A 21,108-nucleotide genomic window follows, 5' to 3' on the forward strand; every position below is an offset into this window, starting at 1 on the left:
GAATTAGAGTGCGACCGGAATAAAGGTGGACTCTAAAGAGGGGATGGTACAAGAGAGAAGTAAAATCTGGTGGCACCTTCTGGAACGGGGACGGGGACGGGGTCTGTATGGCTTGGGCGACCCGGGTTTGTGCGGAGTTGCTGAGGGGCGGGGTGTGGCTTTGGGTTTCCCCCGGGGAGGAGGAGCTTGTCTGCCGCGGGGGGAGCTGCGGGCGGGCCCGGCTCGGGCTGCGCGCATCTGCCAGTCTCCCTTTTACCCTCTCTGCAGCAGCCAGCCTGAGCCATGGGGCGTCGCTCCCTCCTGCTCCTGCTCCTGCTCCTGGCTTTCTTGACTCCTGGGGCCGCCACACCCGTACCGCCGGCCCTGAGGGCCCTCAGCAGCCTGCACTTGTCAACCAGCTTCAGATCCCGTCCCGCTGTTGCCATGAAGTACTCGATTCACTACATCCAACAGAAGGTAAGGGGGAAGGGGTTTGGGGTGGCGGAGCGGGTGGCGAGGACTGGCTTCGTGGTTCCCAGGCACCAGAGCTCACCTGAAATTTCGGACCCCTAATGCCTAGGACTTGTCTGAACTTTGGCTTACACTTTACAGATGGTGGCCCCAGGTCCCCAGTCTGTTTAAATTCTGTCCTCCCATTACCAATGATTTATTATCAGTTCTGGCTCTACACTCTCTTCTGTGATTGGCCACAGCAGTGACTCCAACGCCTTCTGCTTCCAGAGGCTACCCTAATGAAAACTCCTTTGGCCTCCCGCCAAATTCAAATTATTTAATCCCAACTCTGGCACCTACTTCAAGGTGACAGTCATCCTTTGTCCCAAAGCAGCCCCTAAATTCAAACTTCCAATATCTTATTAGATAATATCTAGTATTTATTCAACCTAAATTACCAGCCTGTTGTCTCATGTTCAGCTCAGAGTTGATTTTGTAGACCTTTTTAAATTTTTTTATTTTTTAAAAATAATTAATTATTTTATTTTTGGCTGTGTTGAGTCTTCGTTGCTGCATGCGGGCTCTCTCTAGTGATGGCGAGCGGGGGCTACTCTTTGTTGTGGTTCGCGGGCGTCTCATTTCGGTGGCTTCTCTTGTTGTGGAGCATGGGCTCTAGGTGCGCGGGCTTCAGTAGTTGTGGCACGTGGGCTCAGTAGTTGTGGCTCGCGGGCTCTAGAGCGCAGGCTCAGTAGCTGTGGCACACGGGCTTAGTTGCTTTGCGGCATGTGGGATCTTCGCGGACCGGGGCTCGAACCCGTGTCCCCTGTGTTGGCAGGCGGATTCTCAACCACTGCGCCACCAGGGAAGCCCCGTGTAGCCCTTTTATTTAGAGTTTTTAACCTTCCCTGTTCTCCGTGAAACTGAACATATATGTAGCTCACACTTGTAAAAGAAGTTGTAGGATTTTCTCAAGATTTGGGGAGGGGGGTGGGGGTGAGCATCTCTATAGTTCTGAAGCCTGAGTTTAGGGGTTTAAGGTAGGCATAATGCCTTTGTGCTTGGCTGAAGCATGAGGTAGGTATTCCCTGAGAAGCCTGGATGAAGAAGTACATCCTGTGTGAAATGACAGGATCCCTTACAGTTCTGTATTTCTGGGAGCCTGTGAAAAGATAGGCAAAGATTTGGGAAAGGTTGGGATTAGAAGTGCAAGAGTCTGAGGTTTGGATTTAGGAGTCAAATAGACCAGGATTCCAATCTACTACCTCTGTGACCTTGGGAAGTTTCAAGTACTTCTCTGTGCCCAATTTCTAGATCTCCAGAGGATTTGGTGATGGTTAAATGAGAGCAGATCACATGTCCCTAGCAGAGTATCTGGCCTCAAGTAGGCACTTATTAAACTCATGGTTACTGACCTATGAATTCTGAATAGGAATTTGAGATAGAGGGATGGTGTGAACTTATAGAATAATTTGTAAGAAATTGTTTTTAACCCAGAAATTTAGAGATTATGAGGAAGAGAAAGCATTCTAGTTTTAGCAGGAGTACTAGGAAACAGGGGTCTTTTTCTTAGGCAACTCTCTAGGCTACAGTTTCCTCATTTGTAAATTGAGAGATCTGGACAAGGACCAGTGTGTTTCACATTTTACTGAGGAAAATTAAGGGCTCTTTATGGAGCTGTCTCAAAGGGATGGGGAAGGCCCAAGTGGAATCCAAGTTAGGGTACCCCAGAACTCCCTCTCTCCCTGACCTCTTTCAGCCTGAACTTTATGTTTTTATCTGTTTTATATACTGGGATATTGCAGAGTTCCATAATTAAAGTGAAATTGAAGGGGAACTATTGGAATGAAGATCTCTACAATCCTTTTAGGAATGATGAGAGAGAACTATCAGCAGAAAAGCGGGGTAGGGAATGAAAGGGTAGAAGAGACTGAATGATCTCTTAGGTCCTAATTTATATTCCTTCACTGTGGATTCCTTTCTTGACCACTTCACTCTTTAGATATATAAGTTGAGGCCAGTTCTTTTTCCATTTTTGGTGATTTATAAGATCTGGCCTTAGCCACGTTTTGCCCTCTGGTTTATATTTAGTTCATATTTTAGGACACAGATTCTACAAATGTTTTATTACCATGATAATTTTCTTTACATCAACTCCAATTGAGTTTTATTTCATTTTTTTGAGAAAAACTTTCACATATGTATTTGTTGCATAATAATGGTTTTATAGTAATTGCCAACTTTTCTGGACCATAGATTTTTAGTTGGGACTGAAAAGTATGTGTAAACTCAACTTTAATTTTTTTAGTTAGAGCACATGAAATACTTTTATGCCTTTTAATAATAAACAGTTATTATAACTAAGGTTTAGTTTTTTTATTTTTATTTTTTTTTGCGGTGTGCAGGCCTCTCACTGTTGTGGCCTCTCCCGTTGCGGAGCACAGGCTCCGGACGCGCAGGCTCAGTGGCCATGGCTCACGGGCCCAGCCGCTCTGCGGCATGTGGGAACTTCCCGGACCGGGGCATGAACCCGTGTCCCCTGCATTGGCAGGCGGACTCTCAATCCCTGCGCCACCAGGGAAGCCCCTAAGGTGTAGTTTTTATTCAAGGTTTAATTTTCATCAAACATTAAAATAATTTTATTTATCTGTGGTTATATCTGTCCAGCTGACCAAGCGATTCCCAGCTGTCCTTATATGCACATAAGCTCCATGAATGGTCTTGGTAAAAAAGCTGAACCCTCCTTCATAACTCTGATTACTTGCAGAATGAAGGGCCAAGTCCTTGGTATTGTTCCTCATTTCATAACCCCAGCTGGTCTTTCAGCTTCATATCCTGCCATAGGCCCCCGCCTCCCCGCGCCTTCCCTGTACACATATACTTTTAGCAACATAGAACATAGAATTGAAGTTGACTGTGTCAGAAATTGTGTCTGGAATACCATCCCTCTTCTCCGCTAGTTAAACTCATACCTCTATCCCAGCTGAAATGTCACCTCTTCTGTCTGAAATACCATCCGTCTTCTCTGCTAGTTAAACTCATACCTCTATCCCAGCTGAAATGTCAACTTTCTTGACTTTAGTTGGTCTTTTTTCACATGTACTATTTTGTATGTGTCTCCTCAGCTAGATAGCACTGTCCAGTACCCAGAAGAGCCCATAAAAATATAAAGTACAAAATAAATATTTGTTGAGAGAGTGAATGGATGACTATCCAATGAAAACCCAAACAAAGCAAAGTCTACCATTATTTAATTGACACAAATCATTTTTTGTTTATTTTTCTTTTTATCTTTTAATTCTGTTCTTTACCAATTATATTTTCTTTTCTTTCAGCGTCTTCAAATGTTGTTGATTTAGTAGGAATATTTGATATCTTTTATCCAAAATAACTGAATCAGGAGACCAGACAAAGGATAAGCACATCACTCGGGCACATCAAGGCTCTGGGTACATGTGTGATGCCAGTGTTGTAAAAGGCTCCTTGGGATGCATGGCTTGTGGTTATGAGGTTTCCCTGCTCTTCATTACCCTCCTACTCCCACCCGAGCCCCTCTGACTGGAATGTGAATCCTGAGGGCATTTTACTATGTGATGTAGTGAGGAAGGAGAATGAGTCCTTTCAGGCTGTCATTTTCCTCACTGGTGAAAGTAGAAATCAGTGTTTACTGAATTAGTCACGGTTCTCTAGAGAAACAGAATCAATAGGATGTGTCTGTGTGTGTGTGTGTTTATGTATATCTTTCTCCACAGAGAGAGATTGATTAATTTTAAGAACTTGGTTCATATGATTGGTGAGCCTTGTAAGTCCAAAATCTGCAGGGTTGGCCAGTGCGCTGGAGACCCAGGGAAGAGTTGCAGTTTGAATCCAAAGGCAGTCAATTTGCATAATTCCTTGCTCAGGAGAGGTCAGTCTTTTTTTTTTTTTTTTTTGGCGGTACGCGGGCCTCTCACTGTTGTGGCCTCTCCCGTTGCAGAGCACAGGCTCCGGACGCGCAGGCTCTGGACACGCAGGCTCAGCGGCCATGGCTCACGGGCCCAGCCGCTCCGTGGCATGTGGGATCTTCCCGGACCGGGGCACAAACCCGTGTCCCCTGCATCGGCAGGCGGACTGTCAACCACTGTGCCACCAGGGAAGCCCCAGTCTTTTTTACTGTTTGGGCCTTCACCTGACTGGATGAGACCCACCCACGTTATGAAGGGTGAAGCTGCTATACTCGAAGTCCACTGATTTAAATGTTAATCCCATCCAAAAAACATCTTCACAGAAACATCTAAAATGTTTGACTATTTTGGACACCATGGCTCAGCTGAGTTGACATGTAAAATTCACCATTACATCTACCAAGGTTGTTGTGAGGGTTAAATATGGTAATTCAGGAAAGCACATGCATGGTGCCTGGAACATTAGGAAATTAAGGAACTTAATAGAGTAAATGCTGGTTCCTCCCCTGCTCTCTCTTAAAACCACACTCTCTGTAGTGCTATACCTTTCAGGTTGATCCAGATGCTGACAGTTGTGGTAATGTCTGTTCTAGAAACCTAGTGGTCAGTCATCTACACTCAACTATTCTTATTTAACTACTGAGCAGTGTTTATGTGAGAGCTCTGCATCTTGGCCCAGCATTGAACTCATGGCTGCTGACTCCTGCAGGGCCTTCCCACAGCTCCTTCCTTATCTACTGTGAGACCATCACAGTGGACTAAGCTATTTTGATTTATGTATGTCCCTTACAGTTCTACTTTCAATTCCTTTTCTGGGTTTCCCTTTCTTGTCATGGTGGCCCTGATGTCTAGTAAAATGGAGCTGTGTCAGGCCTCTTGGAAGGGCCTATTGCTTTTTCTCCTCCTCGTCCTCTTTTCATTTTTCCCTTCTTCTCTTTTTCTTATTGGTTCATCTGTTGATGGCCTTCCCCTGAGGCCTGGAGCATACCGTCACAAATATTATGTGAATTCTGAACTGATTTCTGTTTTCGCTCACAGAATCATTGTCAGAAGGGGTCATTGTAGTCCACCCCTTAGATATGATGAATTGACTGTGATCAGAATTATGGAGGGTTAAGAACTTGATAGAGCTTGAATACCATACAGGTTTGAGAATGAATTCTGTTTCTAACACTACCTGAGTAACTTCAGACAAGTTACTCTGAGCCTCCATTTTTATAATCAGCCAAATAGGGATAATTATACTACTCATCTCACAGACTTCTTGTGAAATGAGCTGATATGTGTAAAGTGCTTATCAGGCACAGTTTAGATCACTTGGTAAACACTCAGTAAATGGTAAATGTTATTTTTATTTTATCTTGCAGTTTCTTAATATGGCTTTTAACTTACCTCCTCTCCACTCAGAATAAAATATTTAAGTCATTCCTTGTCATACCTAAAATAATTATTCTTGAAAATCTTTGTGAATTCTTTTCTGTTACATAAGTAGTACATATGTGTCTTTTTACCAGTGGGATATAATATAGTACACTTGTAAATAAGGCATAGAAATTAATTGTTTTCCTCACTTGAAATCATTTTCTTTCACATAAGACTGATATATAAAGAAAGTCATCTGAAGCTATTTCTATTTTTTTTCTATGCTATTTTGAGTTTTGGTAAATTGTGGAGGGGAAAATATATGATAATAAATGTATCCTTTTAGGTTTTTGCAAATACCATCTCTTCTTGATAATAATACTAAATCTAACCTGTCTTTCTGATAGAAGAGTTTTGAATATTTTATCAGTTAATGCTAAAATGTAATTTCAGCAAAAATTTTAGATTTTGTACTGTCATGTTTGTATCCATTCAGCATACAGGGACTTTGTGCTTTAGCCACATAAAACACATTTTCAAAATTTGAGTGCTAGTATCAGCCCTGCCACTAACTTGTGTTAATATTGATACCTTGGGCAAATTGCTTCGCTCTAGATCTCAGTGTACTAATATGTAAGATAAGAAGATTAGATCTGCTGATCTCTGATGCATCTGTAATTCTGTTCACAACTGCCTCCTGTCTATAGGGCATTATATCAGGAGCTGTGGAGATGTAAGCACAAGTTCTATTTTTTGCCCTACCCATTAATTGCCTTCGGTAAATCAGACCTAAACAATTTTTCCATGTCAACTTTGAATAAGATACAGACTCAAATCATGTAAAATGTTTTTTAAATTAAAAATTAGCTCTCCCACTGATACCATATTTATAACATAGAACATTGTATTTATGTTTATGATTTTAAAGTTTGCTTGGTTGAAGGTGGATTGGAGAAGAAAGAAGAATCAGAGGTAAGAAGAATAACTGATGATATGTGTTATTTGTTTTCCTTCCCAGTGCCTTGCATGGTACCCTCTACATAGTATTTCTTAATAAAGATTTTTTGAATAGAAAAAATTGGCTATAAATTAAAATGAATATGGAGTAAGGGGGGAGAGTAAATTGAAATATGCAGTGCATAAGTGTCTAATGCATTAATAATAATAATAATCTGCTACCATTTATTGAAATATTTATATGCTCTAGATACTGTGCTAAATACTTAATAGACATTCACTTATTTAATCCCTATAGCCATCCTACAAGGTAGATGCTATTATTGTCCAGCTTTATAGGTGAGAGAACTATCATACAGAGAGGTTAAGTTACATGTTCAAGGTAAACCACTTATCTGTACCATTTTGTTTTTCTAAAAATAAACTCATGAGTTCTAAAATGAATGTCATTACCCTGCTTGTTGTAGTAAGCAGGATAGGCTAGGTTGTGCTGCAGTAACAAAACTCCAAAATTTCAGTGATTTAACCCAATAGAAATTTGTGGCTCACAGTGTATTTCCATTCAGGTGAGCAGAGGGTTCTGCTCATTACATTCACTTAGAGACTGAGGGTCTGATAGAGGCTTCCTCTCAATTTATGCTTTCACGATCAATGTAGCAGTGGAGAAAGAACATAGAAGGCTTCTGCTAGCATGTAAATGCTCCAGCCTGGAAATGATAGGTCACTTCCTTTCATAAGTCATTGGCCAGAACAGGTTACATTGCTTTCTCTAACCACAGGGTGGGGAGACAAAAAGTATTGACTCTGGAGTGCCTAGAAGGAGAGAAGGCACTAAAGACTGCCATACTTAATCAGTCACTTACTCACCTACCCATGCACTTACTCAATGTTTATCTAATTCCTTTTATATTTCAAGCACCAGGCTAGGTCCTGGGGAGGCAGAGATGATTACATCCTGGAGGACTTCACGTTACATTTTTTGACCATTCCAATAGCACATACTTAAGTTGTATCTGAAAAATATGGAAAAGCACTAATAAATTTGTAACGTCTTGGCATTTATTTGATGTTACAGAAAAACCCGAACGAACATTTTGGCCAACCCAATATATGGCTGCAGCTCACAGATTGCTTCAAAAAATAGCCCTAAAGTGAGGCTGGTCTACTTAGTATTTTCTTGCTCAGCTTACCATCATCATATATATGTACATATACACATATATGTACACATTGAAGCACATAATAAAAAAGGGAATTAATTTATTCATATTGTCATTCAGTAATTAAAAATAATTGTTTTGGGGCTTCCCTGGTGGCGCAGTAGTTGAGAGTCCGCCTGCCGATTCAGGGGACACGGGTTCGTGCCCCGGTCCGGGAAGATCCCACATGCCATGGAGCAGCTGGGCCCGTGAGCCATGGTAGCTGAGCCTGTGCGTCCGGAGCCTGTGCTCCACAACGGGAGAGGCCACAGCAGTGAGAGGCCCGTGTACCACAAAAAAAAATAATAATAATTGTTTTGCTTTTTTTTTTAATAAAACAAACAATATATAGATTTATACAAAAAATCTTACTCGTGCTTTGTAGGTATTAGATAATTGTCCATCAAAACAGGAAAATTCTGCATTGATAATATATATTTTATTGGGGAATATATAAAAATCTTTTTTTCTTCTAGTTCACAATTTAAGAAAAGTCCTAGTTATTGTTTATGAGCAGCGAACAATGAAATTTATCGATTATCTAATCTGGGCCAGATATTATGCTAAAATCTTTTACATACTGGTTAATTATTACAATCACTTTTAAAAATAGATGGCTTCATTGAGGTTCATATAGGCTAAATGTCTCGATCAAGCTATTAAGGGAGAATATTGTGAGTTATATTTTAATCTGTTGCTTCCAAGATCTATGACCTTTCATTCAGTTGACACCATGATGCCTCTATGTTGTAAGCAGTAGTAACAAAACTCACATCTCTGTATCTATTTATATTCCACATTCAGTCTTTACAACAATCCTGTGAGGTAGATATCATCCTCATTTTTAGATGTGAAACTACCAAGGTTCAAAAAGATCAAAGAAGGAAACATCCAAAATATCCTACTTGTAAATCTACTGGTTTTTCACTGTAAATATATCATTGTAAGTGATTTGTGGTGTATCCATTAAATGGAATATTATTACCTGTTAAAAATGATGGTCTTGAAGTATATCTGATGATGTGGAAAAATAGTCATGAATTAATGATGTGAAAAAAACAAAATGGAAAACTGAATGTACAATGTATTTCCAGATTCATTTACTCAATTTTTTTTAAGTGCCTACTATGTGCCAGGCACTATTCTAGGCAGTGGGGAAAGAGCATTAAAAGCATTGGGAAGAGCAAGTACAAAAACCATGAGGTAGGTGTGTGCCTGATGGGAAAAACTGCAAGGAGGCCAGTATGGCTGGAGGGATGTGCCCAAGGGAGAGAGTAGTAGGGGATGAGGACAGTGAGGAGGAGAGAGAATGTACATACTCCTCTAGTAGAGAAGGAAGGCAAATGAACTAGGGAAATAGAGTTTGACTGCAGGGCCGTTGTGAAGTCTCATGCAAGTTAGTAAGACCACATGACATGGCTGTATGTTTCTATAGCTACATTTAGTTTCTTGGGTATGGGTGTGGGGTTGGTGGAGAATTCTTTTCAACTAGGATTTTGCCCTTTTGCCAAATGAGTAAAACAAAATGAGAGAGAGACATGGAAGCTGAGGGGTGTATGCAAAGGAGTTATGGACCACAGAATTTAAGCCAAGTAGGGAGGTGAGTGAGGATGGGGTGAGGGACAGTGAAAAGGTGGATAATGTGAGGTTGAAGGATTTGGAGAATCATAGTAGAAGAGGGAATGAGCTGGAAAGATAGAGGAAGTAGAATGCTTAAAATTGAGGGTGTGGCAGGATTACAGTTACTGGGAGTGACAAGGTCTAGGGTTTGACCATGGGTTAGTGACCAAGGTAGGTGAAGGACAAGGTCCTTGGAGGAGAGGAGCAAAAGGAACTAAAGGGCCAAGGTACTGAAGTCACTAAGAGTTTTTTTTTTTTTTTTTTAGTAAGTATTTATTTATTTATTTATTTATTTTTGGCTGTGTTGGGTCTTCATTTCTGTGCGAGGGCCTTCTCTAGTTGTGGCAAGCAGGGGCTACTCTTCATCACGGTGCGCGGGCCTCTCACTATCACTGCCTCTCTCATTGCGGAGCACAGGCTCCAGACACGCAGGCTCAGTAGTTGTGGCTCACGGGCCCAGTTGCTCCGCGGCATGTGGGATCTTCCCAGACCAGGGCTCGAACCCGTGTCTCCTGCATTGGCAGGCAGATTCTCAACCACTGCACCACCAGGGAATCCCATCACTAAGAGTTTTGAAAGGAGTTATGTTGGAGCGACAGTGAACAAGGAGCTAAAATCTTCAAGGCATGAAGGGAAGTGAACCAGGGGTCAGTAGATGATTGTAGTGAGAAGGGTAGTGGGGTGTTATAGTTTGATGACATAATATTTAAAGGTAGCGAATTGGGGAAGACGGAGGAAGAATTAGGAACAATGGAAATACCTATTCCACCTCCAGACCCAGTGGTGGGAGAGGTTTGAGAGAAAAATCAACTACCAATTGAGAGGGTCAGATATGTTTAACAATATGTTTATAGCTGCACAGAGAAAGAGTAGAAGAAAATATACTAAAATAGTAACAATGGTGGAAAGATGTGTGATGTTTCATTTTATTCTTTATACTTTTCTGTATTTTTCACATTATCTGTGATGAATCTGCATTGTTTTATAATCCATTTAAAAAGAGTATTATTAAAAAAAAAAAAGCAGTTGCCCTGTCCTGGCTCACACAGGCAGTATGTGGCAGTGTCAGAACCTGGGCCTCAGGACTCCAGACTGCACTACCCAGCACCACATCTCTGGGTAAACGCTCAGACTACTCTTGTTTCTCTTTCGTTGCCTGGCTATGGCTGCTTTGCCATTTTTTCCTTGAATATTTTACATCCTTATCTTCCATACACAGCTGAAACAAGGATGAAGAACTCATTTGAGCGGAGATAGAGGAAAAAAAGAACAATGGCCCTTTATAACCCCATTTCAACCTAAGGTTTTACTGAAAGGAAGGGGAGAAGAGGGTGACAGGAAAGAAGAAAGGTTTCCAGAGGAATTGTACATGTTTCAAACAGACGGGGGGGAATTCAGGCCACCTAAGTAGAACCAAGGCATATATTTTCCCTAAGTCTCCAACCCCTCCTATCTGTGCTTTTCACAGATAGGAGCCCATGGTTCCTCTCATGGCTGCTTTGCAGATCATTCCCAAATCCATAATTGTAGATCGATCTGTCTCTGTCTCACTTTTGGCATATTTCTCTAAGAATAATCATAATAGTAATAATCGAAAATATTTATTGGGCTCTTACTATGTACAAGGCAGTGTTCTAAACACTTTACATATATTAGCTAATTAATTCTCACAGTGACCTCACGAGGTCTCGGTACTGCTATCCCCAATTTATAGATGGAGAAACTGAGGCACCAACTGCGTTTTAATTACTACCTCATCTGCCTCCTTATATTTCTACTTGGATCTGTAGTTCTAACTCAAAACCAGACTTATCTGGTTAAGTGGTGACTTTCTCCTGGTGGCGCTATTATCATTTTAAAAAAATTATTGAGGGCTACATATATGCCAGGCATGGTTCTTGAGACAATAGTTGGACTGCTCGTGTGGAGCTTATTTTCTGGTTAGGAAGTAGATAGTAAGCAAATAAACATTAAATAAATAAGATAATTATAGATTGTAATGATTGCCTTGAAGGAAATAAGCAAGGTGATATGTATGTGTAAATATGGGGTACAGCAGATGGGAAAGGCTTATCTCAGGAAGGTTTCCCTGAGGAAGGGACACTGGATCAGAGAGGGAGCAGAAAGTATAAAGTCCCTAAAGCTTGAAACGTCAGGTATTTTTGGCTCTTCTTTCTCCCATATTCTTTATAACAACAAGTTACGTTGATTCTATTCTCAGAGTATATCTGTTATTTTCACTTGTATGGCCGTCATGCTTTGTTGCAGCTTCTATTACTGCCTTCTTGGACTGGAAGAGTCTCTTAACTGGCCTTCCTTGCAACCTACAGTTCCCCCTCCACTGCAGTCCCCATGGGCCACATTAATCACCTCCCCTCCAGTCAAACCACTCTTCCGCTCAGGACCTGCAATGATTCCTGATTGTTTGCTTTATTAAGAACAAAATCCTGTATGTTTGAGGCCTTCCACCCTTTGGCTGCAACCCACCTTTCCAGTTTGCTAATCTGTTCTCCACACATGCCCATTTCTTTCCTGTTTCTATGCTTTAATCCACATTGTCCCTTTGCCTGGAATGCCTCTTCTCTGGCCCTTCCCTCCTTTATCAACCCCTTGCATTTTTTAAGCCCCATCTCAGACACTGCCTCCTCCAGGAGCCATTTCTTAATCGCCCAGAAAGTGTGTGATTGGTCAGATCTTTCTTTGTACTTCTCTCATGGCATGTGTCTTACTCTAGCCTTGTGTTAAAACCTTTTGTTCCCTTTTTAAAGCAGGAAGCCTGTCTTGAAGGATCCATACCCCTCCACAGCATACAGCACGCTCTTTTACTTAGAGTGTCATCTGCACAAACGTTTTTTGAATCTATATCTTCCCCCTTCCCTTTTTCTGCTTCTCTGCACATTGCAGTAAGGAAGGGGTGTGTATGTATAGGGAAGGAAAGAGTGTGGAAACTTGATTCTCAACTGTCTAAAAGGCTTTGGGGGAAGAAGGTAGGAAGCCAGGCAAATAAAAACAGGCTTACTTGTTCTCATCCTCTTATTTGGATGATCTGGAAGCTGGTTGTCTGTACTGACCCTTCTCCCAAAGTATCTACATAGAAGGAGTCGTGGGAGGGAGTGCCGCAGCCCCTGTTTTTTCTGCTTTGTGTGAGGATGTGGGCTAGGGGAAGGGTGAAGAATGAATGTATCAGGAACAATATCTCCTTAAAAGCTGCTTCTGTGGTGGCTGTGTACTGCCTTTGTTTATTAGAGAGCTAAAGTAAAGGGAGTACTTTTTATGGTTTTGGCTTTTCATTTGTAAACAGCGGCTAATTAACTACGTGTATTTGTAAATCCTTGCTGTCTATTGTGTATGAATCAGTTAGTTCCAAGTTGCCCTTCAGTGCTGTGACTGGAGAGAAGCAGCTGACCTGTCTCTGTCAGGCTCATGATCTCTTTCTTGCTGCTTGTATTGTGAGGACTGCCCACGTGGGGTTAAGATAAGGCAGATTTATTAAAGTCAGATTTCTTTAGGAAGTTTTCCCAGAGCAGCCCTGCAGTTTGGTTATATGATACAATTTATATGTGTGAAAGTATAACTATTACAGAAGTTATGATAGCTAACATTTATAGAGTAAAGCAGCACAGTTATATATTCATTCAACAAATATTTATTGAACTCTCCCTATGTGCCATATACTGTGTCAATAGCTAGGGATAAGGGGAAAACAAAAACGTACATCATGAAGCTTACAGTTTAGTGGGAAAGAAGATAGTGACAAGTAATTACAAGTGTGATGTGTGTTTTAAGGAAGTAGTTTGCTGCGGAATCTACGGTACGGTCCTAAGTCTTGCGTATTAGGGCTTCCTCTGGTCAGTAATGGTGTTAAAGCAGAGACAAGAAGCTGAGTAGGAGTTGGCAAGGAGAAGGGAGGTGATGGGAGATTTCTGTCCAGGTAGAGGATGTATCATGTACAACATACTAATTTAGGAAAGAGTAGGAGGAATTGAAAGGAGGTCAGTAAGACTGGGACAGGGGGCAGAGATGATGAGGCAGGAGGTGGGCGATCAACACTGTGAAGTCAGTGTTGTCACTATTTCCACTTACACACTCATGATGTGGGTATTCCTTCTTTGAAGCTTTCATTGACTTTAAGAACATAACTTGGTGTTGAGTTGGTGCTGGGACAGAGCACTGCTCTGTTCACCATAGTACGACATGTTCACCTTGTGACAGGTACTGCATATGTGCTCTTCATATAATTATCTTAAACCCTGCATGAAGGTACTACATCTCTTTTACAGAGGAATAGAGGGCTCAGAGATGAAGTAATTTTATTCATGATCACATAGCTGATAAATGATAACACCAGGATTTAAACTGAGCTTTTGTGTCATCAGAACCCATACTCCATGTTGCCTCTGTAATAGCTGTATTTCTGGAATAGATAGAAGATTTCGTAATTTATGGTCTGATTTAGAGATAGTTGTGGAAGTCATATTATATTAAGGAAATCCAGATTACACATTAATAAAGTTGAGGAATAAGAGGAGTTTCAATTCTCTTTTTAACAGCAAGTTGGGTGATTTTGGAGAGTAAAAAGAAACATAACAGAGTTTTTAACAATACAGAGCTTTCTTCTGGCTTTGGTTTTCTGTTATGGAAAGAAGAATTTAAATGAATGGGATTATAGGATTATATGGTAGCTCTAACTATCATATGATCCTGCATTCCCATTCCTAGGTGTATACACAAAGAAAACCATAATTCAAAAAGATACATACAACCCAGTGTTCATTGCAGCACTATTTACAATGGCCAGATATGGAAGCACCCTAAATGTCCATCGACAGAGGAATGGTTAAATATGTGGTATATATATACAATGGAATATTACTCAACCATAAAAAAGAATGAAATAATGTCATTTGCAGCAAGATGGATGGACCTAGAGATTGTCATACTGAGTGAAGTAAGTCAGAGAGAGAAAAACAAATACCATATGATATTGCTTATATGTGAAATCTAAAAAAAATGTTACAAATGAACCTATTTACAAAACAGAAATAGAGTCACAGATGTAGAAAAAAAACTTATGGTTACCGGGGGGGAAGAGGGGGCAGGGATAAATTGGAAGATTGGGATCGACATATATAACTACTATATATAAAATAGATAACTAATAAGGACCTACTGTATAACACAGGGAACTCTTCTCAATACTCTGTAATGACCTACATGGGAAAAGAATTTTAAAAGGAGTGGATATATGTGTATGTATAACTGATTTACTTTGCTGTACAGCAGAAGCTAACACAACGTTGTAAGTCAACTCTACTCCAATAAAAGTTAATTTAAAAAAATGAATGGGAACTACGTTAGTAGCAGAAGGGGACTATGACACCTGAGACAAAATGTACTATGAAATATTTTTGGGTGGCTCTGTACATTCTAGAGTAAAGGATGTTAAGAGACCTCCATTGATGATCACAAAAAGGCATTCTCCATGGGGAATAAAGTAATGAGGTCACTACTGTGGAACTTTGTCCCCTTAAGCTTGGTGCTTAATACAGTTTACCATAAATACATTAGCGAATCCTCCATTTTAAGCTTTCCCAGCAGTCCATGTACAAAATTTGGCTTGGAATAAGTTAATAAGAATTCATATAAAGGTCCCTAATCTATGCTGCATGGACTAGTCCCTGCCATATCTTCATCTTCCACTCCACTTGCAGAGGGCCTTGCATGTTCCCCCTCCTACCCAGTAACTCCAAAGGACAGAGGTCACTGTTTGGCACTCTGTTTTTGAAAGTCTCCCAGTCTCTGGGTTAGGGAGTCAAGTCCAGTTAACTCTACCCATGTATTTTGTTTTCTTTAGAAGTCTGGATATTGGTCTCATCTTTAAACACACTGTTTAGAATAATAGTACTAGGCTCCTGTTTATTTAATAAAGTGTTATTGTTTTAAAGAATATTAGACTGAAAATTTAAGCTAATCTCTTTAACCAGTTTTATGAGAAGGCCGGCTATTTGAACCATTGTTTTGCCACCTAAGAGGAAATAAGTAGTTCCTTGAGATGTGGATTTATAATCTTCAGCATATGAAGTGATGAAGGGGATATCACAGATTATTTTAAATTTCTTTATAAATAAGATATCCAAAGCCACCGTGTTTCATTGCTGCAGTATGTACCTTTCCTCAGAGCTACGTAGTTTATACAGCAATGAATGTGTACCAAAAATATATTGCACTGTCCTAGCACTGGTAAGTGGGCAGAAAGTCAAAAGCAAAAGCATATCCCATACTAGACCACAACATATTTGGTGTGTGAGATGCTCTCACTGTCACCAAGTCATTACCTAAGAGAGCTGAAAAAAAATTTATTTAAAATTTTACTTTGCAAGGTTATGGCTTTTTAAGTGAACACTCAGAACAAATTGCTGAGGTTTCATATATTAATTTCTTCCTTCTAAGTGGCAATATTAAATACATAATATAAATTGTGTATGTTCGTGTGTGTTTTTGGAAGTCGTTTCAGACTTGGGAGGTGCATGCTAATAATATACTGCAAAATATATTAATAATACACCAAGCTCTCACTTCCTGCCAGCCCTTGCTGGGCACTTGCATGAATGTATTATCCAAGTTAATCATCACAAGACACATCTGGGATAGGTATCATTATTATTATTTTTTTTTATTTTACGGATAAGAAAACAAACCCAAAGACATGAAGTACCTTGTTCAAGTTCAGATAGCTCTAATAGATAGCAGATTTGGCACTCAAACTCAAATCTGTCTTCAAATTCCCATCTCTTTCCTCTACATCACAGAACATTTGTGGTTTTCAGGAGGAAAACAAAAAACAAAGTGTTTGAAAGATGCCCTTGGTACTGGTTAGATTTTATTAGTGTAAAAGCACATGTGTGTTTTGTGTGTGTGTGTGTATTTAAGCCTTGACACACTTTGGCATTTTTGATAAGTTTTGCTGATAGCATATGACTAGCATGTTTGGCCAGCATCATTGTGATTTAATAACCTAATTTAAACAAGGAACTGCAACCCAAACAATGGCTGATTCATCAGATAGGAAAGTGAGGAAGTACTTGTTATCATTTGTCAGTTAATTTTTATTTTTATGCAGTTTGAACCATGGGTCACACTGCAGACACTGTGCTTTAAAACTGTCGGAAACCTCTGTCACTTCCTGAGCACTGATGGCCTCTTCCTTTGAGGGAGCCGCTCATACAACAATTTTGGAAAGCAGTGATGATGACTTCCTTCTCCTTGGCGTCGGATGCTTCCTTTCTCTTGAACAATTGGCTTTAAATGACCATGACTGGTGCAGCCAGTGCAGACCAAAACAGGCTTTTTGTTTGCCTTTTTATATAGTCTAGACTATATAAATATCTAGAAAATGACCACACTTTAAAAGAGAAGGGAATTCATATTTACCGAGCATCTCTCCATGATCTCCTCAAAGGCAACAATCTTGGGTTTCACTCATCTGTGGTTCTGGGAGGCCACAGCACCAAGCTCTGTATATGTGGAACTGAGCTGATGGAATGACACTGCGTATTATGTCCTGTTTTATTGCAGACATTAAATGCAAATATCTGACCTTAGGCAAGGTATAGAAGAGCCTATTGCTGTTACTTATATACCCCCAGTGCTTTGGTCCATCTCTGAAGAATGTGAGTGTTACCATGGTGAAATGGATGTTGGCTGAGATGCTAGGGGAGTTACTTTCCAAAAAATATGGATCATGGTTTTTAAAGATTTCCAGAAAGGCTTTTTGCAGTCAAATTCTATAACATTGCCAAATCCTTTTATTAATTTGAATTTATAGTCATTTGTCTGTAGTGTCTATTCTTCATGTGACCTTTCTCTACTCCACACTCAAGACAAATATATATGTACACTTTTTCCTGTTGGTCTTCCTGCAAAGCTTTATTCTTTAAATACTTCAATTTTCGAGGTGTCTGGCTTGTTTTAACACTCGCATGTTCCCTTCTGTTAAAAAATGTCTCCCTCTAGGAAGCCCTTTTTTGTTAATTGGAAAAGTAGTGAGGTCTTCTGTTGGTCTTTTGCTCCTAATTCATACTCCAATTCATTTACTGTCCCTCCTTCACCTTTGATTACACATATCTAACAAGTGCAGGCAACTTTAGTTGACGTGCAGATTCCATGTACTTCATTTAATTCCAAACTGACTGAATCCATGCCTCTCAGGATATCTTGACTGCCCCATTCCTGGCTTAGCTAGTGTAGGCTTAGGCAATGGAAATACATTTTAGGATCAACCTTTACAAACATAAATGTGCTAGGAAAAAAATCTCTAACACTTGTTATTTATTATTGACACTTTGTGCCATGCATTACACATTGGTCATCTCATTGTTTTGTACACACTATGCTGGGATGTGGTTTATACAGTGCTGGTATCTCTCTGCTTGGAATGGTTTGTCTTTCTCCTTTCTCTGCTTGGCACGCTCCTGTTCATCCTTTGCTGCTCATGTCTTGCACCACCTTCTCTGTGAAACTTTATGGGACTGCTTTTCTTCTTTCTGATGGGCTGGGTAATTGACTTCATCCCCTTTGTGTCTCCCATTGCACTCTACAGGTACTTCTGTGCTACTACTCTGGATTGCAATGATTTGTTTATATGTTTGTGTTCCCATTAGCCTGTGAGCAGCCTGAGTCCTGGGACCACATCCATCAGTGTATCTTCAGTGTATGCGCTCAACAGCTGTTTGAATGAATAACTGGCCCAAGCTGAAGTGGTTACTCCGTCTTCTGAACGCTGTTAACACTTGCTTTTATTATATTTTGCCTAGTGCTACCAGCGTGGCATAGACACTGCCCAATCAAAGCAGAAACTGGTCATAGAGCTGAGGCCTCTTAGAGTGCTGTAGGTTAGTTCTTTAGGTCTGTAGGTGTGGAGAAGGGACTGGGGCAGCTGGGAAGTTAGGCACAGAGAAGGGGATGGTGCCACTCAAGGTGCTAAGGTAATTATTTGCCAACAGGTATGGAAGTGTTTTAATATTTTAAGAACTGGCTGAGTGTCAAGCCTTGGTTCTTCCAGGTAATGAGTGCCTTAAGAATAGGATGCTACTTACATTGCTTAGTATCCCTCATATGGCTACCTAGGTACAACTCAGAGGTATAAGCATTCAGAATAAGATAAACTTTTATAACAAATATTAATGTTTTATTACATTTTGCATGAGACTCCTGTCTAAAACGCCTTTGATTTTTTTCACATTACTGTTAATGGCACTACTCTCTTGGTCACCCAGAATAGGAAACTTTAGAATCATTTGATTCCCTCACCTTCACCTTCATGCCAAAAATCCAATCAGTCATGAAGACTGTCCATGATTCCTTCCTAGTTTTTGCCCCTTCCTTTACATTCCCAGAATTATTACCTTGTGTAGGCCCAAAGTAAACTACTACAGTAGCCTCTTGAGTTCCTCTGTTCTTTAGGCTTCTGTCCAGGCTAGCTGGCACTGTGTTTTTTTCTCTTCTCCTCTTTTCCAATCCACATCTTACTGGGCCCTGCTTAAGCCTCACTTCTCAGGGAAACCTTCCCCAACTGACCTAGCCTAGCATGAGCTATCCTTCCCTGGGCTTCCCTAGTACTTGATGTCTGTAGCATTCATTTGACTGTTAACTGTGCTCTACTTTGTGAAATGGCTCTTGTTGCCTGAATTATAATTACATCTTGGAATGTGATTTAATAGATAGCTATCCCTCAAGTAGAAAGCCTTAGAATTAATACACCCATAGGAGCATAATGATTCAGGCTATTAGATTTTAAAAATTTCTTGGTAGACATAGATTCTGTAGCTAGCTTGCTGAATAATGTGCAATTTTGTTAAAGAGAAATGCTGACTGTGACCCACTAAATGGAGTTTATAACCCACTAATGGATCACAACCTCCATTTTATAAAACACTAATCTAGACTAGATGGACCTTACAAAGATGAATCTTTCTCCTGTAATGGAGAGATTAAGTCCTGGAAGCAAAAATCTTTACTAAGGGTGAGTGTAAAGTATTGCAGGAGAGGTATATAGCATGAGAGTTCAAAGGAGAGAGACCTGCACGGTGAAAACTATTCCTACTGTAGGGAGATGATTCTGTTTGGGGAAGAAGGGACTTGGGGACTTGGGTATCCCTTAGTAGTCTTACAGATTTTTCCTTTGGTAGTTAAATCATTCCTTTCAGGGATTTTTCCTTTCACAGGGGCAGGTGGGAATAACACACATTCATTTCCTCTTTACTTGTTTTCTTCCTTAGTGTTTATGTGCTTGCATAATAGCAGGGCTTGTAATTGAGATTTCCTGACTTGGATTGTATTTCTAAATACTAAGGAGCAAAAGCAGGATACTGTAAGGGAGAAGATTTATTTCTTGTTTAATACTCATCCATTTTGAGAATGAACAAAAAAGACTTTTTAAAATGGGGAACTTTAAGAAGTACTATGCTATGAGATGAAAACACCATCACTTACAAATGGTGGTAATTACCTTTTCATTGTAGCCTTCTTGAATTATAGTTTTTTTTTTTTTTTTTTTGCGGAGCACAGGCTCCGGACGCGCAGGCTCAGCGGCCATAGCTCACGGGCCTAGCAGCTCCGCAGCAATGTGAGATCTTCCCAGACCGGGGCACGAACCCATGTCCCCTGCATCGGCAGGCGGACTCACAACCACTGCGCCACCAGGGAAGCCCTTGAATTATAGTTTTAAAGGAAGAGGATATTCTTTTTTTTTTTTTTTAACATTTATTTATTTGGCTGCGCCAGGTCTTAGTTGCAGCATGTGGGATCTAGTTCCCTGACCAGGGATCAAACCTGGGCCCCCTGCATTGGGAGTGTGGAGTCTTAACCACTCGACCTCCAGGGAAGTCCCAAGGGAGGGGATATCCTATAGTAAGTAGTGTTGACAGACTGTAATTCTTACCCCTGAATAATTTTCCTAAGAATGTGCTGTTTCTTTTCCACTGATTTTTTCCTTCCCTTCCTTTCTTTCCTCCCTTCCTTCCTTTCTTTTTTAAATGAAATAAGCCTTTGAGGCGAAGCTTTTCTTGGTTATATACTTCTGGCAGCTCTTTTCTCTTGTAGAAGATCCTTTATGTAAAGGCTATCTTGCATGATTTTTTTTTTTTTTTTTTTTTGCGATTCACGGGCCTCTCACTGTTTTGGCCTCTCCCGTTGCGGAGCACAGGCTCCGGACGCACAGGCTCAGTGGCCATGGCGCACAGGCCAAGCCGCTCCACGGCATGTGGAATCTTCCCAGACCGGGGCACGAACCTGTGTCCCTTGCATCGGCAAGCAGACTCAACCACTGCGCCACCAGGGAAGCCCCTATCTTGCATGATTTTTACTGCCTTAGTAAAGACAGAATTATACCTGGGGAAAATGCATTGTCAAATTGCTTTTTAGGTTCCCCAGGGTCACATGTTAAATGTTGTAAAAATATGCATATGGTTGTAATGTACTTTTGTGTGTTTTTTTAAATACAAAAAATAAAATTATTGATGGCCATCAATCCTCAGGGGTTATTTGCTATAATTCAATAAATTTTGAGCCTTTACTGTGGTCAGGGATTTGTATACATA

At 40.5% G+C, this 21,108-nt stretch overlaps 1 protein-coding gene across 2 annotated transcripts in view; it reads left to right on the plus strand.

Moving 5' to 3' along the window:
* The window catches only part of PRCP (prolylcarboxypeptidase), a 72,499-nt gene that overhangs the window by 1,266 nt on the left and 50,125 nt on the right, over positions 1-21,108 (plus strand). For both annotated transcript variants that reach the window (XM_082660181.1, XM_082660180.1), the window contains exon 2: positions 268-456. In XM_082660181.1, coding sequence (XP_082516307.1) covers positions 283-456 — 174 coding nt within the window. In that variant the 5' untranslated portion in view covers positions 268-282. The remainder of the gene's footprint in view (positions 1-267; positions 457-21,108) is intronic.

This window comes from Grampus griseus (assembly GCF_964374135.1).
Source record: "Grampus griseus genome assembly, chromosome: 8".
In the NCBI taxonomy this organism is placed as follows: Eukaryota; Metazoa; Chordata; class Mammalia; order Artiodactyla; family Delphinidae; genus Grampus; species Grampus griseus.